This window comes from Pistacia vera, unplaced genomic scaffold (genome assembly GCF_008641045.1).
Source record: "Pistacia vera cultivar Batoury unplaced genomic scaffold, PisVer_v2 Contig347, whole genome shotgun sequence".
Lineage (NCBI taxonomy): Eukaryota > Viridiplantae > Streptophyta > Magnoliopsida > Sapindales > Anacardiaceae > Pistacia > Pistacia vera.
This window is the reverse complement of record NW_022196165.1, coordinates 1,859,403-1,877,779: the sequence shown is the minus strand read 5'-3', so window position 1 is coordinate 1,877,779 and position 18,377 is coordinate 1,859,403. Positions and strand designations below refer to the sequence as shown.

Genomic DNA, 18,377 nt, shown 5'->3' with positions numbered 1-18,377 from the left:
CTATAAATTCTTATACATTTTATTTATTAATTCTCTCTCATATTAAGTCTTTTTCTTAAAAATAAAGAATATCTTTATTAAATTTAAAAAGTTTATAGAATTTAAATAAAAATCATGTTCTTTATATTTTAAAATTAATAAAAATACTCTTTATTTATATAAAAGAATTATAAATGCTCTTAATCTCTTGCGATCATCTCTATCTTATAATATCTTAAATAATACATTCATCGATCATCTCTATCTTATAATCGATTGAGTAATACATTCAACCTCCCGTCGGTGATTGTGAAATAAAATTAATTACTCACACGGTCTCACCTAATCCTTAATATTTTGTGCAGGGCATGCGTCTTCCTGGAAAGAGATGAAAAATTAAATAGAAAAAGGCAGGCAACTTCGGGGAAAAAGGATGAAAAAATAAAATATAAAAAGGCACAGCAATCAATCAGAGACCTACAGATAGTGGAATATAAACTCATTTAGTCTCTTATGCAATATTTTAGTTTAGCCCTTTGTTAATGTCCAGTGCCTCTGATCACTGGAACTTAATGGCTTCCTCTTCTTCTTCTTCTTCGTCCACTACTCCTAAAACAAAGTACAAAGTTTTTCTTAGTTTCCGAGGTGAGGAGACCCGGAAAAACTTTATAAGCCATCTGAATGACGCCTTATGCCGGGAAAACATTAATACTTTCATCGATGATAAACTTAACAGAGGAGAAGAAATTTCTCCAGCTCTTTTGAGTGCAATTGAACAGTCAAAGATCTCGGTTATCGTTTTCTCTGAAGGGTACGGTTCTTCGAGATGGTGTCTCAAAGAACTTGAAAAGATTATTGAATGCAAGAAAAAGTATAGTCAGATTGTAATTCCGGTCTTTTATCACGTAGATCCATCAGATGTAAGGAAACAAACTGGGGATTTTGGGAAAGCATTTTCTCAGCTTGAAGAGCGTTTTAAGGTTGATGATCCAGAGATGTTGCAGAGATGGAAGACTGCTTTGACGGACATAGGCAACCTATCTGGCTTTGTTTCAGAAAACACTAGGTAATTGTTAATTTATTATCAATAATGTCTTTTATGTAGTGATTTTAGGATTTTACTTTCAGCTGTTTGTTTTATTTTATTTTATCTTTCCAAATTTACTATGTTTTTTTTTTTTTTTAATAATGATAAACATTGAAACTTTAATATTATTTTTTGTCGAATAAATAATAAAGGAAATGAAGGAAATCATTCTAACATGAGAAAACCTATAAAAGTAGAGTATTATTTATTAAATTATAAAGAATTTGTTCGGTATCAAAACCTTAATTTATTAAGTTTGTATCATATGTGTTTTATTTATTTATAATCTACAATTTTGTTTAGTTTATTTTCTGCTTAATTATTGGATTGGATTATTAAATTTGTATATGACGTGTCTTGTTTATAATCTAAAATCTCATTAGGCTTAACTACTGAATTGGGTAAACTTTTTATTTATCATGTTATCGTATTTAATTATTTGAGGGGGTCAAAGAAAATTAACATCCTACAAATGCTATATTAAGCCATTCAAAAGAATATTTAATTTGAAAGGAAAAAAAAAGTGCAGAACTACTCACTAAATACAAGAAATCTCGAAATTTTGAGAAAGTGCTGCAAAGGAAAAAAAAATTGCCAAAAAAGGCAAAAAGATATAATAAAAAAAAGAGACCAAGGTCTAAATTACATATGATGTCATTTGATAGCTAATTAGTGATTAATTTTTTTTTACATAAACTATATTTTCATTTCTTTTGTATTAGTTGAGCATTGATCTTCATCAGGTGACAGATCTCATTGAGTATCATAAGTTTTGTAAGTGATTATCAATTATATTTGAATCCAAAATTTGGTGTCATTGAACATTGTATGTTATTTTATTTTAATAAGAAAATATTATAGTTCATATCATGACAGTTCTTTATTATGCCAACCTTATATTTTAAAATTTAAGGCAGTAGAGTAGTTTAATACTCTATTCCATAAAATTCTCATATCCTAGGATGGAAAACTAGTGTATTCTATTCTTTGATCAGTTCTAGGAAATGAAATTATGTTATCTTTGTTTCTTTTTCATTTATCTAATTTTATTATTGTTTTATTTATTTATGTTTTACCTTGACTGTTTAGGAACGAGTCATTACTTGTACAGGATATTGTCAACGATATTTTGAAGACATTGGATGATGAGTACTTGGTAATTGACAAGAGCCTAGTTGGTCTAGATTCAACAATCGAGCTGATGGAAAATTTATTATGCACGGTTGGTGTTCCCAGACTAGGAATCTGGGGTATTGGAGGTATAGGTAAGACAACTCTTGCTGGTGCTGTATTCAGAAGAATCTCTAAACAGTTTGAAGCTTCTTACTTCATTCGAAATATTAGAGAAGAATCAGAGAAAAGCGGGGGATTAAATGACTTGCGCCAAAGACTTAGTTCTAGAGTTTTAGGGGATAAACATTCCTATAATGGATTCACCTTGGAAAGAAAAAGGCTTGGCCGTGTTCTTATTGTGTTTGATGATGTGACAAAATTACAACAAATGGAATGTTTGATGGATGATTTTGACTGCTTGGACTCTGAAAGTCGAATAATCATAACGGCAAGGGATGAACAGGTACTAAAAGAATGTGGAGTGAATTACATACATGAGATGGAAGGATTATTTGGTGATAATGCTTTTGAACTTTTTAATTGTTATGCCTTTCGAGGAAAGAGTCCAGCAGAAGATTTTATTGAGCTATCATCAAGGGTAGTAGCATATGCTGAAGGTGTTCCTCTTGCTCTTAAAGTTTTAGGTTCCTCTCTATTTGAGAGGCCAAAAGAAGATTGGGAAAGTACTCTAGAAAATTTGAAAAGAACTCCTCATATGGATATCCATAATGTATTCAAAGTAAGTTATGATGGGCTAGATAATAAGCAAAAGCAAGTATTCTTAGATATTGCATGTTTCTTTAAAGGGTGTGAAAGAGATCTTATAGAAGAAGTCTTGGATGCCTGCGGCTTCACCTCACGTATTTATATAAATGTTCTCATTGAAAGGTCTCTCATAACTACCTCACCCAACATCATAACAACCTCACCCAACATGATAATAGCTTCATCCAACATCATAACAATGCATGATTTAATTCAAGAAATGGGTAGAGAAATTGTTCGTGAAGAGTCGGCTAATCTTGGTGAACGTAGTAGGTTATGGGATCATGAGGAAATCTGCTCAGTATTGAAGAAAAATACGGTGAGAGCCAAAAACACTAATTTTTTTACTTCTACTTTATATGAGAAACAATAAAATATTAGCTTGCACAATATGCCTTCCATTATCCTTGGGAATTAGCTTAACTGTAAAGTAATTGGGAAGGGATCTGAGATGTCTTCTATTTACACATATTTTGGGAAGAAATATGAAAAAACAATTTTTATTATGAGAACTAAGTACTTTGACAGTTTTTTTTTTTTTTTAATTGAAAATCTAGATAAAGGAATTACTTGACAGATTATGTAATTAATATCGGAATTGGCGACCACTTCAACAATAAGGGATTCGTCTATAAGGGGCGATGCATCCGGGGTCGTGTGTGTTCTTTCTTATTGTTTGTCTTAAGAATAAGAATCCTAGTAGTTTAGGGTATTTCTTAATAACTCTAATATATAACCACAGTATTTTTTTGTATGAATGATATAACAAGTCATAGTAAATACATTCATTATAACGAGAGCGGTGAGGAAATATTAACTCTGTTGGAACTTGGACGTAGCCTAAACTTGGATGAGTTAGGATAAATTGCGTGTATTCTTTCTTATTACTATTTTGTTATTTGGGTGTGATTGACTTTGTTTTGATTCCAAATATTCTCCAGATTGTTTCACTTAAGAAATTTCAAACTAATTTATCATTAATATGCTCTTGATGTTTAGGGGAAAGGAGCTATTCGAAGCATAAGCTTGGATATGTCTAAAGCAAAAGAGATACGTTTACAACCTAAGGCTTTCAACAAGATGCATAACCTCATGTTCTTGGAAGCCTATGGCTTCACGCGTGGTAACAAGTTACATGGTTTTGAAGACCTTAAATCTGATTTCTCTGAGCTAAGGTACCTTTGTTGGTATAATTATTCTGCCGAATCATTGCCACAAAATTTTGATCCAGAGAACCTTGTTGCACTCTATATGACTAGTAGCAACGTTAAACGACTTTGGACTGGTGACAAGGTATTTGTTAACTTTTATATTACCATTTTGTGCTTTAAATTGTAATTATTTATAGGTTATTTCTGCTTTTTTTTTTATTTTTAATTTATTCAATTTGTTATTTTGTTACAGAAACTTAATAATTTGAAACATATTGACCTGAGTCACTCCGAGCATCTACTCAAAATGCCAAATCTCTCATTAATTCCAAATCTTAAGAGCTTGGTTCTACAAGGTTGTACAAATTTGTATGAGGGTTTCTCATCTATACGTGATCTCAATAAGCTTGTCCTCTTGAATCTAGTAGCATGTCAAAGATTTGAAAGTCTTCCAATCAACCCTGGTTGGAAATCTCTTCGAAAACTTATTCTCTCGCAGTGTTCAAAACTCAGAACAATTCCATATATCCCCAATACAGTAGAAGAGTTATATTTGGATGGAACTGCAATAGAAGAATTGTCGTCATTAAGACATCTTTCCAGCTTAAAAATATTGAGTCTTGCAAATTGTTCAAAGCTGGAGAGTCTCCCAGAGAGTATTGCTGAGTCAGAGAATCTTCGAATAGTTATTCTCTCCAATTGTTCAAAGATCAAAACAGTTCCATGCATCTCTAGTAGTGTAGAAGAATTATATTTAGATGGAACTGCAATTGAAGAATTGCCGCCATTAGAGCATCTGTCCACACTAGTAAAATTGAGTCTCAAAAATTGTTTAAGACTAGAGAGTCTCGCCGAGAGTATTTGTGAGGTAAAATCTCTTCAGTGTCTTTATCTTTCGGGTTCTTCAAAACTTGACAGATTGCCTAACGGCCTGAAAAATTTAAAAGCACTGGAGGAACTTGAAGTGGATGGAATTGGAATAACAGATTTACCGCCGTTGACTTTAACATGTTTAAAAGACGTTAAGAAATTATCTTTCGTGAGATGTGGGATTCAGAAGCCACCGGTTTCCCTACTGTCACAGTTACCGGCCTGCCACAAACTGGAGCAACTAAATCTGGAAGACTGTTGTATCGAAGTGTTACCTGAAAATCTTGGCGAATTACACTCACTGACATTTTTATATCTTAGCGGAAACAATTTTGAGAGTCTGCCAGAGAGTATCAAAGACCTATCTAAGTTGTATGAGCTTGATTTAAGCAATTGCCAGAGGCTGAAATCCATACCGCAACTTCCAGATAAGTCACTACGTATAGATGCAAAGGCTTGCACATCACTGGAAGCGGTAAGAGGTTTACCAACTCAATGCCTAAGTATGGGGACTCACAACGAGGAAATTAGCTTCATCAATTGTTGCAATCTGAAACTAGATTTGACAGATACTCTGCTGAATATTGAGAGAAATGCAGATCTATGGTTTAGGTCTGAAGTAAGTCTATCTCTCTCTCTCTTTTTCATATTATACAATATAAAAATTTATTTACGTACTTTTAAAAATAAAAAGTTATAGAATATTTAAAATTAAGAAGGTTAGAAGTTGATGATTTTCTTGGCACAGGAAAACACAACATCTCTGTCACGGGTGCCAAAGGCATATAGCCTGCCAAAGGCTTCTATATGTTACCCAGGAAGCGAAATTCCAGATTGGTTTACCCTTTTAAGTCAGACTGGTTATATAGAGTTTCCACCAGATTGGCTCAGTGATGACTTAATTGGTTTTGCTTTTTGCGCTGTTGCATCATTCCGAGACTATGAAGAGGCTGAAGCTTTGCAAGTTCGTTGTTTTCTGGTTGTTGACGAGAAGATCGTTTCCACTGGCTGTTTGTTTAATGATTATGGGCATGAGGTTATTGAATCAGATGATGTTATTGAATCAGATCATGTATTCTTAGGATATGATTATGATATCATGGCCTTGGAATTGCTTACTCTCAGTTCGAATAGCAAGGGCTACATGGAGTTCTTTGTTGAGCATGGAAGTATGAATTGCAGAAAAAAAAGCAAGGTGACAAAGTGTGGAGTCAGATTCTTGTACACTAGAGATAATTATACAAGAATAGATGCAAGAGTGGACAGAGACCAGAGATTTCCATGCATAAATGGCTGCTTGAGGTGCTATCTCCATTGCTGCGTGGAACATGATGAAATGGACGAAAAAAAACCATATGAAATTTTAGATAGCTGGTCACCACATTCAGAAATATACAAGCCACCAATAAGAAGGGATTAGTAAGTTGGATTTAATTCACGAAATATTTCCGTTTGGTTTATAATATTTGATTTATAGGTGAAGCATAACTAAACTTTTTATTTCAAAAAAAAAAAAAAAAAAAAAAAGAATTATACAATGATCTTAAGTCGTAATGCATGGAAAATGATCTTGCGTCATTTATTCACATGTTGAAATAACATATGGCTATGTTATTATTATTATTTTTTTGTATTGATGTAAATATTAACTGTATTTTACAGTTCAACGTATATCGGGTGCAAAGTGCTTGCACACCATGAGCATCGCAAGCGCATGGACTGGGCTAGACTTTCGCCAAACTCAGAGGTTCGACTCTTCTCAAAGAAAAGAAGGTGATGTAATTTCAAACCCATGTAGCTTATTATTTAAAGGTTATTGGAACAACTTGAATGATTCCCTTTTAGTTCCCCATGTCCCTCCCGTGGTAAAATGATGGCTGATGCTTGTGCAAATTCAGCACAGCAGTTTATTCTTGCTTTGGTAGGAAACCCTCCACAGGAAAATCAAGGCTTTTTACTCCTTTCTGGGCATAAACGGAGGGAATTTTTTTTTAAAAAAAAAAAAAAAACTTATATATGAAACTCATGAAGCCCTATTCTCATGGCAATTTATCAGCTAGCCTTCGGCAATTTATATTCATATTCATGTCCTATGCTCTGCCGTTCTCCATTCTGTTCAAGAATTGTGCAGTAGCTTTTTTGTCTTATGTTATTCGTTGTGTTTTCAGACTGGCTTGATCTCGTGTGCACATGCTAATGATTTAGTTGGCAACTTGGCGCATGGACACATATTCTGATGACTGTCATCTCAATGTTTTCTGGATTTTCTTTCCTGGAATCGAATTATGTTAGCGGGCTACTGTGAGTGGACACATGCTGTTTTGATGTTTCTGGTGTTTGGTTTTCTGGACTGTGAAAGGATGCTGATTGCACTTTAATAGTATTGTAATCGGACATTATGTGAATGTTCTGTTTTGTTTGAGACACTAGTTTATTGTGAACTAAAAATTTTCCTGATGTTTCTGCCTTCTGAGGCTGCTTTCGTCTTTTACTTTGCATTATCAGATTTGTTTCCAGATAGTTGGAATTCCTATCAAAATTGCATTCAGTATTATCACAATCATTCTCTAAAAGATGTATATAGATATTGCCAATCTTTGATGATGACATACGTGCGTATCAAAAGTCAACAATTAGTCATTGATCCGCATTTTAAAAACTACAAAATATGCACACATAAGAATTTATATATGAATTTTTGGCATGATCAAAATCCAATGTCAGCCTAGATGATTTATAAACATTTCACTTTTGCAGGGAGGGATTAACGGTCAAAGAAGTAGAATTATGTACTTTGATTAACCCACCTAGAAAATGTTGTGAAATAAAATACATTTCATCATTTAACAGTGAGCCGAAATTTGTGGAAACATGCTATTATTGAAAATAAGCTTTCTGAAGAGATTGATATTTAAAGGATTTGAAGAGTTACATGCTTTTCCCAAGCTCTTAAAAGACAATACTCTCATAACTTTGACATAGCATAGTCCAAAGCATCAACAAGAAAATCTGCAATTCCACAACAGAACAGTGTGATTAAACATTATGACAAAACAAATTTACAATAACAGATTCAATGGCTACTGGTAAAATCTGTCTGATGAAAGGAAGTTACAGAAAGTTACCTGCATCATCTTTGGTGAAACACATTGGTGGTTTGATTCTGAAAACATTTCCATGTAGTCCACCTTTCCCAACAAGAACACCGAGCTCTGCAATTGCAACGAGTCAATGTAAAATGTGAATTAAGAGCTTTCCTCTGAAGAAGAGTTGGTTAATTGTACCACTAAGTTTCTCAAACAAGACTGCAGTTTCAGCCTTCACAGGCGTCTTCCTCTCCCTGCCTGTTACTAATTCAACTCCCACCATGAGTCTTCTCCCTCTCACATCTCCAATGACTGAAACAAGATTTCATCAATGCGTGAAAAGCTGCATTATAAGATTTCAATTTCAAAGCATAAGACATTTAATCTGAAATACTCAAACAGCTTTTCAATTGAACAAGAAAAAAGACAGCGAGAGAGAATCAGCAAGCCACAGAAAACTTTCATAAAATCTATGTGAAGACTCAGGATGTTTAGAAGTAGACATTGTGTGTCAGCAGCACAGAACATGTTATTATTAGTCTCTATAGTAGTCATATCACACCAATCATTTCAATATGATGATGGGATAGCAATTGGTGCTTCTGCCAAACATCTCCAAATGTTGTTACAAGCAGAATGATTTATTTTCAGTGCTGCATGAAAACCTATAGAAACAAAATAGATCCACAATTGGGTTTTAGACTCATATACATATTCCTGAGGAGCTTAGTTCATATAATTAAGGAGGGGAGCAGAAAGAGTATGTGCGCACGCTGGCACATACACACTAATTCAAAGTCTTAGAATGACTGCAATGAGCTTACTCAGAAACTCTGTTTACGACATTTGCTTACATGATATAAGAATATGGTTAAACAGCCCAGGTCTCGCCAAATTTGCAGTTCAATTTAATGTAAAGCAAACACAGTCAATTGAGGAAAAAAAAAAAAAAATTCTTAGAAGTTATTAGTTCAAGAGTAATTACTATCATGTCTCTCTTGTAGAGCTCTCAAACGTGCAATCAGGTGAGAACCAACGTAAGCACAATGTGCTTGACGCTTTTCTTTATCGATAACCCTGAGCACGGCAAGCCCGCCAACAGAACATACCGGGTTTCCACTAGAAGTATTGAACTGAATCTTCTGAGCCATTACACTAGCTATCTCTGGTGTTGTCACTATAGCTCCTAATGGCAAACCATTGCCAATTCTAATGTAGGATCTCCGAAGATCTCTTGCAAATTTTGTCTTCAATCAGTGCAGAATTTCTTGCTACGTTTAAACTATAGCAATTTCTATAATTTCCCTTATTTTAGACTTATGTTTGGCCTTTCTCATTATCATCTGTTGAGTTGAAGAAATGAAACGGTGCAGTTTTGGCCATAAGTGGTGTGACGTCGTTTTGGGAGCTGCTAAAGTGAATCCTGGTTGTTGATTAACTTCAGATCCAATGGCTGAAAATCAACCCTTGGTCAACACTATATAAAGAAGCAAATATTGGGAAATGGCTACAGTTCTTCTTCGTGTGTGATGGAGCAAGTTTCTTAAGGGTTTTTTTTTCTCTTTTACATTCAATCTTTGTAATCTTGGGTGAGTGAGTGTTTGTTTTCATTCAAGTGAGAGGGGTTTTACTCTCAAGTTCTTGGGGAATTTGATAGTGTTCTCTAGGTAAGATTACGGGTAAGATTGGGTTGTATCTTTGAGTGATTGATCTTTGATCTGTGGTGTAAACTTGATTCTAATTGATTAGTGCAGTGAGCTCCTCTGATTCTGGAGCTCAACATGGACGTAACCTACCCAATCTTGGATAGGTGAACCATGGTAAATCTGTGTGTATTGTTATGGTTTTTATCTTAATTATGTGTTAAAGATTAGGAATATTTTCATAACAGTGGTATTAGAGCATTGGAGATATGATCTTTTTTTATTTCTGAGTGACAAATTTGTTCAATTGAAAGTTTAGGGAAACCTAGGGTTTGTGAACAATTTGGGGCTTTTGTGTCTAGGCGTCTCTTTAGCACTCAAGGGTTCCCAAATCGTAAAATCGAAGGTGAAATTCGTTGATTTGATCTGTTCTTGGAAGTCTAGGGTTTCGTTGGGGATATTAACTCAGAAATCAAAATTGAACTTTAGGATTAAAATCAAAGTGAATCTTGAAGTTTCTTTAATACACACACAATGTCTACAACTACTAGAATGGAGATTACCCAATACGATGGGAAAATCGACTTCAGTAGTTGGAAGAAAAAGAAGAAGGCACTACTCTCCCACAACAAGGTGGCTCTGGCTTTGAAGAAGAATGCTGAGAAGTGGCCTGAGGATAAGCTGAAGAAAAAAGTAGAAATTGATGAAGAGGCGTACAACCTAATCATCATGAACTTGGCAGACAATGTCCTGCGGAAGGTAGATGGCCTAGAGACTTCTCTGGCCTTATGGGTTAAACTTGAATCACTTTACGCTTTACAATCTACATCTAATCTTGCATTTTTAAAGGGTGCATTGTTTTCATATAGGATGGATAGTTCTAAGTCTATAGAAGACAACCTAGATGAGTTTCTAAAAATGACCTTAATACTTAAGGGGACTAATCAGGAACTAGGAGATACCAGCCTTGCCATGATTTTACTGAATTCTTTAACTGATGATTATTTGGTTGTAAAGAATGCATTGCAATACTTAGGGACTATACCGAGTCTAGATTTAATCGTTGCAGGCTTAAAAGCTATGGAGCTTGAACTAAAAACCCAAAGAAGGAATGGAAGCAATTTGTTTGTAAAGAGTAAAGGTGAAACTAGTCAATCTAGTAAAGGAAACCAGTATAATAATGGTCCTAGGAACAAGAAAAACGGTAAAGGAAACAATTGGCTTAAAGGAGAAAACAGAAAATCCTTTTATTGAAATAAAACAGGTCACCTAAAGAAGAATTGCTTTGAGTGGATTAAAAAATAGAAACAGGGAAATACTGAGAGTAATATAGCTTCAACTAAAACCCACATAGAAGAGCCTGAAGTCCTTACCGTGTCAAAAATTGACTGTGTGCATGAATGGGTGTTGGACTCTGGTTGTTCCTTTCACATGAGCCCAAATAAAAATTGGTTCCACGATTTTTAAACGTATGAGCATGAAATTGTTTTAATGGGTAATAATAATGCGTGTGGAGTTAAGGGAATAAGGAGTATCACACTAAGGCTAACTAGTGGGAAATTGGTTAAATTGACTAAAGTCAGATTTATCCCTGAACTAAAAAGAAACTTAATATCTTTAGGGACTCTAGATGAATCTAGTTGCAGTTATGGAGCTGAAAATGGATGTTTGTTTTTGTACAAAAATGAGAACCTTGTCCTTAAAGGAGAAAAGAAAAATGGCTTGTACATTCTCTATGGTAGTTATAACTCTGAACTACATTATTATGCTCTTGTCTCGACTAATGTTTTTGTAACAGAAAAATGGCACCTAAGATTGGGCCACATGAGCCAAAGGGGGATGAACATTCATAATAGACAAGGGATGTCTTGTAAGGATACTATTTCTACTTTAGACTTTTGCGAAAATTGTGTGTTGGGAAAACAGCACAGGTTGAGTTTCAAAAGGAGAACTCACCTTGCTACTAAGTGTTTAGAGTACCTTCATTCAGACTTATGGGGACTTGAAAAAGTTAGGGTCCATGGAGGAAGTAGTTATTTCCTCTCTATAGTTGATGATTACAGTAGAAAATTCTGGGTTTTTCTTCTTAAGTCTAAAGACCAGGCCTTAGTTAAGTTCAAAGAGTGGAAACTTCTAGTAGAGAATCAGGTTGATCATAGAGTCAAAGCATTGAGGACAAACAATTGTCTAGAGTTCTGCAATACTAAATTTAATAATTTTTGTAGAGAGAATGGTATCCTAAGGCATAGGACTGTTAGAAAAACCCCTCAGCAAAATGGGGTTGCTGAGAGGATGAACAAGACTTTATTAGAGAAGGTTAGGTGTCTCCTCTTTACCTCTGGCATGCCTAATACTTTTTGTGGGGAAGCACTAACCACAGCAGCGTATTTAGTGATTAGGAGCCCTTCCACAACTATAGATATATATTGTCCAAAAGAAAAATGGTTGGGTAGGAGGCCTGATCTGAGTCATTTGAGGATTTTTGGGTGTGTAGCCTATGCACACACTGTAGGAGGAAAATCAGAACCTAAATCTACCAAGTGTGTCTTCCTAGGGTACCAAGAGAGAACAAAGGGCTATAGATTGTGGGATAAAGAATCTCCAGGGATCAAAAATCTCCAGGGATCAAAATCATAGTCAGTAGGGATGTAGTGTTCAATGAAGGTGTATTCCCATGTAATAGCACCAATCATGGTGGAGTAGCCCCAAACAGCTTTGATACTCCCATAACCTCAACTGAAATTACCCAAATTGAGGTAGAGCCTACTGTCCAGACTCCTAAATCACCCCAGCTAGAAACTGAAGCTGCAACCGAAGCTGAAACAAGCTAAATGATCATGTCCAAGAAGAAGTAGCTAAACCAGAAGAGCCCTTAGAGGCATAGCAAGACTTGCAACAATATCAACTTGTAAGGGACAGAGCTAGGAGAGAGGTAAGACCCCCATCAAGGTATTCTTATGCTGATTTAATATACACTGCCTTACTTACAGGTATCAAAGTGCAAAGGATAGAACCTGAATCCTAAGAAGTTGTCAATTCAAAGGACAAAGGCAAATGGTGGGTAATAATAAAGGAGGAAATGCATTCATTAGAGGTAAATGGGACTTGGTCCTTTGTTCCTAAACCTGAAAATAAAAGGATAATTCAATAAAAGTGGCTATTTAAGATAAAGGATGGCATCTCTTACAAGGACTCCCCTAGGTATAAAGCTAAGTTAGTAGCCAAAGGTTACATCCCAAAGGAGAGTATAGACTTCAATGAAGTCATTTCCCCGGTAGTAAAGTATAAGACCATTAGAATGATGCTTTTTGTAGTTGCTCACCAAAACTTAGAACTGGAGCAGCTAAATGTAACCATAGCCTTCTTACATGGAAGTCTAGAGGAAGAGATATTCATGAGTCAGTCCCCTAGTTTTGTGAATCCTAGAATGTCTAACCATGTATACCACATACACAAGTCCTTGTATGGCCTTAAACAGTCCCCTAGGCAATGGTACAAGAGATTTGACTCATTTGTTGTAAGCATAGGGTTTACTAGAAGCAATTATGATAGTTGCTTATATTTCTCTTTGAGTGATGATATGCCTATTTATATGTTGCTCTATGTGGATGATATGTTATTAATAAGTAAGTCTAAGGATAAAATACTTGAACTAAAGGGTAAACTTAGTTCTGAATTTAGCATGAAAGACTTAAGGGCTGCTAAGAAAATTTTTGGTATGGTTATAAATAGAAATAGAAGGAAATTTGCATTAAAAATATATCAGCATTCATATTTGCAGAAATTGGTTGATAAATTTGGGATTATTGGGTCAAAATTGGTCGCTATGCCTTTAGTCAGCCACTTCATGTTGAGTAAAGCCCAATGTCCAAAAATTGATGTTGAATTGATTAAAATGGAGTATGTACCATATGCTAATGCTGTAGGATCTGTTATGTATGCAATGGTTAGTATTAGGCCTGATTTGTCATTTGTCATGTCCATTTTAAGTAGATTTATGTCCAATTTAGGGGCTGAACATTGGACTGTTTTAAAATGGGTGATCAAATACATTAACAGTACACTGTGGGTTGGATTAGAATATGGAAAAAGGGACACTTCACTTGATTTGGTTGGTTTTGTAGATTCTGACTTTATAGGTGATAAAGACACAAGGAAATCCACCACTTCTTATTACTTTACCCTTGGAGGAAACTGCACAAGTTGGAAATCACAATTGCAACCTATTGTGGCTCTCTCATCGACAGAAGCTGAGTACATTGCAGTTGCAGATGTATTCAAAGAGGCAGTATGGTTAAAGGGAATCCTATTAGAGGCAAATTTGACAGATGGAAAGGTGACAATCTACTCAGACAGCTAGAGTGTGATCCACTTGAGCAAAAATCCAGTTTACCACAAAAGAACCAAGCATGTGAATGTACGCTACCACTTTGTGAGGGACTTGGTGGCCTCGGGTGGGATTGATTTGAAGAAGACTGCTATAGAAAATAATCTAGCCGATATGGGTACTAAGGTAGTCATAGTAGCCAAATTCAAGCACTACTTGAATTTGTTGTTTGTAACTTATGCTAGAGGATTAAAGTGATAAGGGACTTGGATTTGAGTGAGCTGCATTGATTAATGGTTGTTAGGATGACTGTTTCAAGTCTTCAAGGTGGAGATTGTTGAGTTGAAGACATGAAACGGTGCAGTTTTGGCCATAAGTGGTGTGATGTGTTTTGGGAGCTGCTAAAGTGAATCCTAGTTGTTGATTAACTTCAGATCCAATGGCTGAAAATCAACCCTTGGTCAACGCTATATAAAGAAGCAAATATTGGGAAATGGTTACAGTTCTTCTTCGTGTGTGATAGAGCAAGTTTCTTAAGGGTTTTTTTCTCTTTTACATTCAATCTTTGCAATCTTGGGTGAGTGAGTGTTTGTTTTCATTCAAGTGAGAGGGGATTTACTTTCAAGTTCTTGGGGAATCTGATAGTGTTCTCTAGGTAGGATTACGGGTAAAATTGTGTTGTATCTTTGAGTGATTGATCTTTGATCTGTGGTGTACCTCTTGATTCTAATTGATTAGTGCAACGAGCTCCTCTGATTCTGGAGCTCAACGTGGACATAGCCTACCCAATCTTGGATAGGTGAACCATGGTAAATCTGTTTGTACTGCTGTGGTTTTTATCTTGACTGTGTGTCAAAGATTAGGAAGATTTTTATAACATCATCATTTCAAGCTTAAGTTAGGTTGTTGATTGTCTTAATTTAAGGAGTCTAGTTTGCATAATTTTATTCCTTTCCTTATTTCAGTTTGTAAGCTCTTATCCTACAAAAAAGGATTACTATGAACCTTGTAGGCACTTCTGATGAAATATAAAATTTATCTCTTTAAGAGTTTTCTTTCCCTTGTGGATTCAAGGAGTTTTAGTGGATTCCAAAGTTATCGTTAGCATTAGAATGATATCTAACCCATTCTTGCTTTCGTCTATGTCAAGTGGTATCCAAGCTCTTTAGTATCTTGGTATGGGAGACAATAGAAACAAAGCAACACTCACTAATGAAGATGATCGTGAAATGCAAACCCTTTGGGAGGCAGTCCGTGCTCAAGAGGAAAGATCTGAGTGCCAATATCAAGAACTTCGTGATGGAATCACTAACCTTCCAATTGTTCGAGGCCATGATGGTGGAAGGAATAACCATGGTTGGGGTCGTAACCAACGTCGACATGTCAAGGAGGACAACTCTAATGGATCTGATGATGAACCCATGTTGCACAGAGATGCGGAGCGAAATGGTGGAGGCATGAGGAGGCATAATGGGCAGGTGATTGATACAAACTAAAAGTTTATATTCCAACTTTTTCTAGAAACTTGGACATAGAAGCTTTTCTCGATTGGTTTTATGACATTGAAATTTTTTTGACATAATAGAGATATCAGAAGAAAAATTGTGGCTTACAAGCTAAAAGAGGAATGGTCTTCTTGGTGGGAGCAATTGTAAAATTCTCATCGTCGTCAAGGTAAAGCCCCTATCAAGCAATGGCTTAAGATGAAGCTGAAGCTAAAAGGTAGATTTTTGCCCCCAGATTACCAACAGCTCTTATTTCAAGAGTTCCATAACTACATCAAAGGAACTAGAACTGTCATAGCTTATACTGAGGAGTTTCTTCGACTTTCCTCGTGAAATGACTTTTCAGAAACTGAGGAACAACAAACAGCTAGTACGACAATGGATTGACAAATTCGATCCAAGACCAAATGGGCATTCAAAGTATTTTTATAGATGATAAAGCACATAACATGGCACTAAAGGTTGAGAGGCTCTTAGAAAAACCATCCACTTGATGAAGCCAATTCGATACTTCACACTAGCCCTTAGCACTTGAGAAGCAGCCAACCACCTTCCATTCTCAATCGCCTGCTGCAAGCAAAATTTTTGCATCCAATAGTGGTAATGACACATCAAGCTGGGAAAAAGAGTCTAACAAGTCAGGGAAGAATCCTTATGCTAGACTTGCTGTTGTCAAATGTTATCGATGTAATCAACCTACACACAAGTCAAATAATTGTCCAGTGAGGCGAATTGTAAATTTTGTAGACCATGGACAGACTATAAATGATGAAGAGGATTGTGTTGGGCTTACTAAGGACTTGGAAGACGTAGAGATAGCTCGCGAGTATGGAGAGAAGGTATCTTTTGTCATTAAGAAATTATTTTACACTCCCAAGCATGATGATTTGACACAACGAAACCAAATATTCCATTTAGAATGTTCAATTAAGCAAAAGGTGTGTAATGTGATTACTGACAATGGAAGTCATGACAACATTGTTTCAAGAGCTCTTGTTGAGCATTTTCATTTGTCAATTAAACCACATCTAGCTCCTTACTAGATATGATGGATTAAGACAGGGCCATGTCTTCAAGTAACTAAAACATGTCACGTTCTGATTTCTATTGGTTGGTCTGCTGCAGAAATAGATTGTGATGTAGTAGATATGGATGCTTGTCACATTTTATTGGAAGACCATGGCAATTTGATGTAGATGCAACTCATATGGACTGGAAAAATGTTTATGTTTTTTGGTGGAATGGAAAGAAAATTGCAATTCCCCCTAAGGCAAAAAATAAAGGATCACTCACTAATTCTAATGTGGAGAGAAAATCATTCCTTTTATTATCCAAATCTTATGGAGAGTTTATTACAGATGTGAAGCAAAGTGGAGTAGCACTTATGATGGTCGTGAAGGAAGGAGAGAAAATGGAAGCACCAATTGGGATTCCAAAGAAAATGCAACCTTTCCTAGCTGAATTCAATAAAATAATACCAGCTGAGCTACCAAATCAATTACCACCAATGAGAAATATCCAACACCATATTGAGTTGATTCCTAGCCCAAGACTCCGAACTTGCCTCTTTATCAAATGAACCCGAAAGAGAATGAGATTCTAAATGAGAAGGTGTAAGAGCTTTTGCAAAAAGGTCACATCTAAGAGAGCATGAATCCATGTGCTATCCCAGCCTTGTTTACACCCAAGAAAGATGGAACTTGGAGAATGTGTTGTAATGACTGCTTTATACTAGGATACTCATAGAAATATATCAAGTAGAATACATTTATATTAGCAAAAGTAAATGGGCCCAAAATTTCCTTTTATTACATATAAACATTCTTTATAAAAAATAGATTATTATTTACAAAATACCATTAAAACAGCAGACAGTGTAGCTATTACTCCTCGCTTGCCGACACCCATCTGACTGTGTTCTCACCTAGAACCTGCAACCACAAAGAAAACAATAGGGTGAGCACAAATTAATGCTCAGTAAGTAAATCCTCTACTCGACTGTCCCCATAACTCTTTCTCTTAATTCTTTTCTTACACTTTTCTTATCTCATTTATTATTTTCTCTTTCACACAGCTCTCATTACTTAACTTCTGCTATATGTCACGGCCTCATCTTACCGGAGGCACGGCCGGGTGGAGGTCACACAACACCAACCCACTTTTCATGACTTTCGGGTGGAGATCACAAAGCACCAACCCACTTTTCGTAACTTTCGGGTGGAGATCACAAAGCACCAACCCGTTGTTAGTAACTACCGGGTGGAGATCACAAAGCACCAACCCGTTTTTAGTATTTTTTCTCATTCTCTCTACTCTTAGAGTAGTTCATATACAAAGTTCTCTACTTTTTCTCAAGCCACTTCTCAATGCACAATTAATCTTCTCCACTAATGCACCCATGAAATGCCAACATGCAATGTTGCAAGAATTAAGGTTTACTACTCATGATTCTCTTAGGCATTTCATCAAACAACTAGTGTGCATACATAAACTCTACTTTATCTATGGTTCTATCCCTCTCTTGAACCATCCAAAATGGGAGAAAACTCCCTCACCAAGCTATAATTCCTGTCACAACATAACACTTCCAAAGAGATTTCTCAATCTCCTCCAATTTCATCTCAAACTACATTCTCATCACACATCACACTTCTCATAATTGAAGTGTATTTAACAACCACAAAGCAAATCATCTCCATCTCAATTCTCAATAACATATCATCTAACATGCATACACAATTTCTACTAAATCTCTACTCAAAAGAGTTCTCAAATATCAACTTGGATTGAGATTTACTTACCTTGTAATGGAGAGATCTCACTAGCACTTTCCTTTCCTTTACAATGCTTG

General features: G+C 35.7%; 1 protein-coding gene across 1 annotated transcript; it reads left to right on the top strand.

Annotated features, from left to right (window-relative positions):
- Window positions 1-526: 526 nt before the first annotated feature.
- On the top strand, window positions 527-7,202 carry LOC116139124 (disease resistance-like protein DSC1). Its single transcript, XM_031424796.1, has 8 exons — window positions 527-1,045; window positions 2,156-3,263; window positions 3,944-4,237; window positions 4,349-5,584; window positions 5,714-6,267; window positions 6,628-6,738; window positions 6,811-6,886; window positions 7,134-7,202. Exons 1-8 carry the CDS (start codon window positions 552-554, stop codon window positions 7,200-7,202), a joined length of 3,942 nt encoding a protein of 1,313 aa, XP_031280656.1. The 5' UTR covers window positions 527-551.
- Window positions 7,203-18,377: the final 11,175 nt, after the last annotated feature.

Excerpts from the sequence above, each read along its gene's own strand:
- LOC116139124 (XM_031424796.1), top strand. The coding sequence starts at position 552 with ATGGCTTCCTCTTCTTCTTCTTCTTCGTCCACTACTCCTAAAACAAAG. Across the intron at positions 4,238-4,348 it reads GACTTTGGACTGGTGACAAG|AAACTTAATAATTTGAAACA; the intron begins GTATTTGTTAAC and ends ATTTTGTTACAG. Across the intron at positions 6,739-6,810 it reads CTCTTCTCAAAGAAAAGAAG|TTCCCCATGTCCCTCCCGTG; the intron begins GTGATGTAATTT and ends ATTCCCTTTTAG.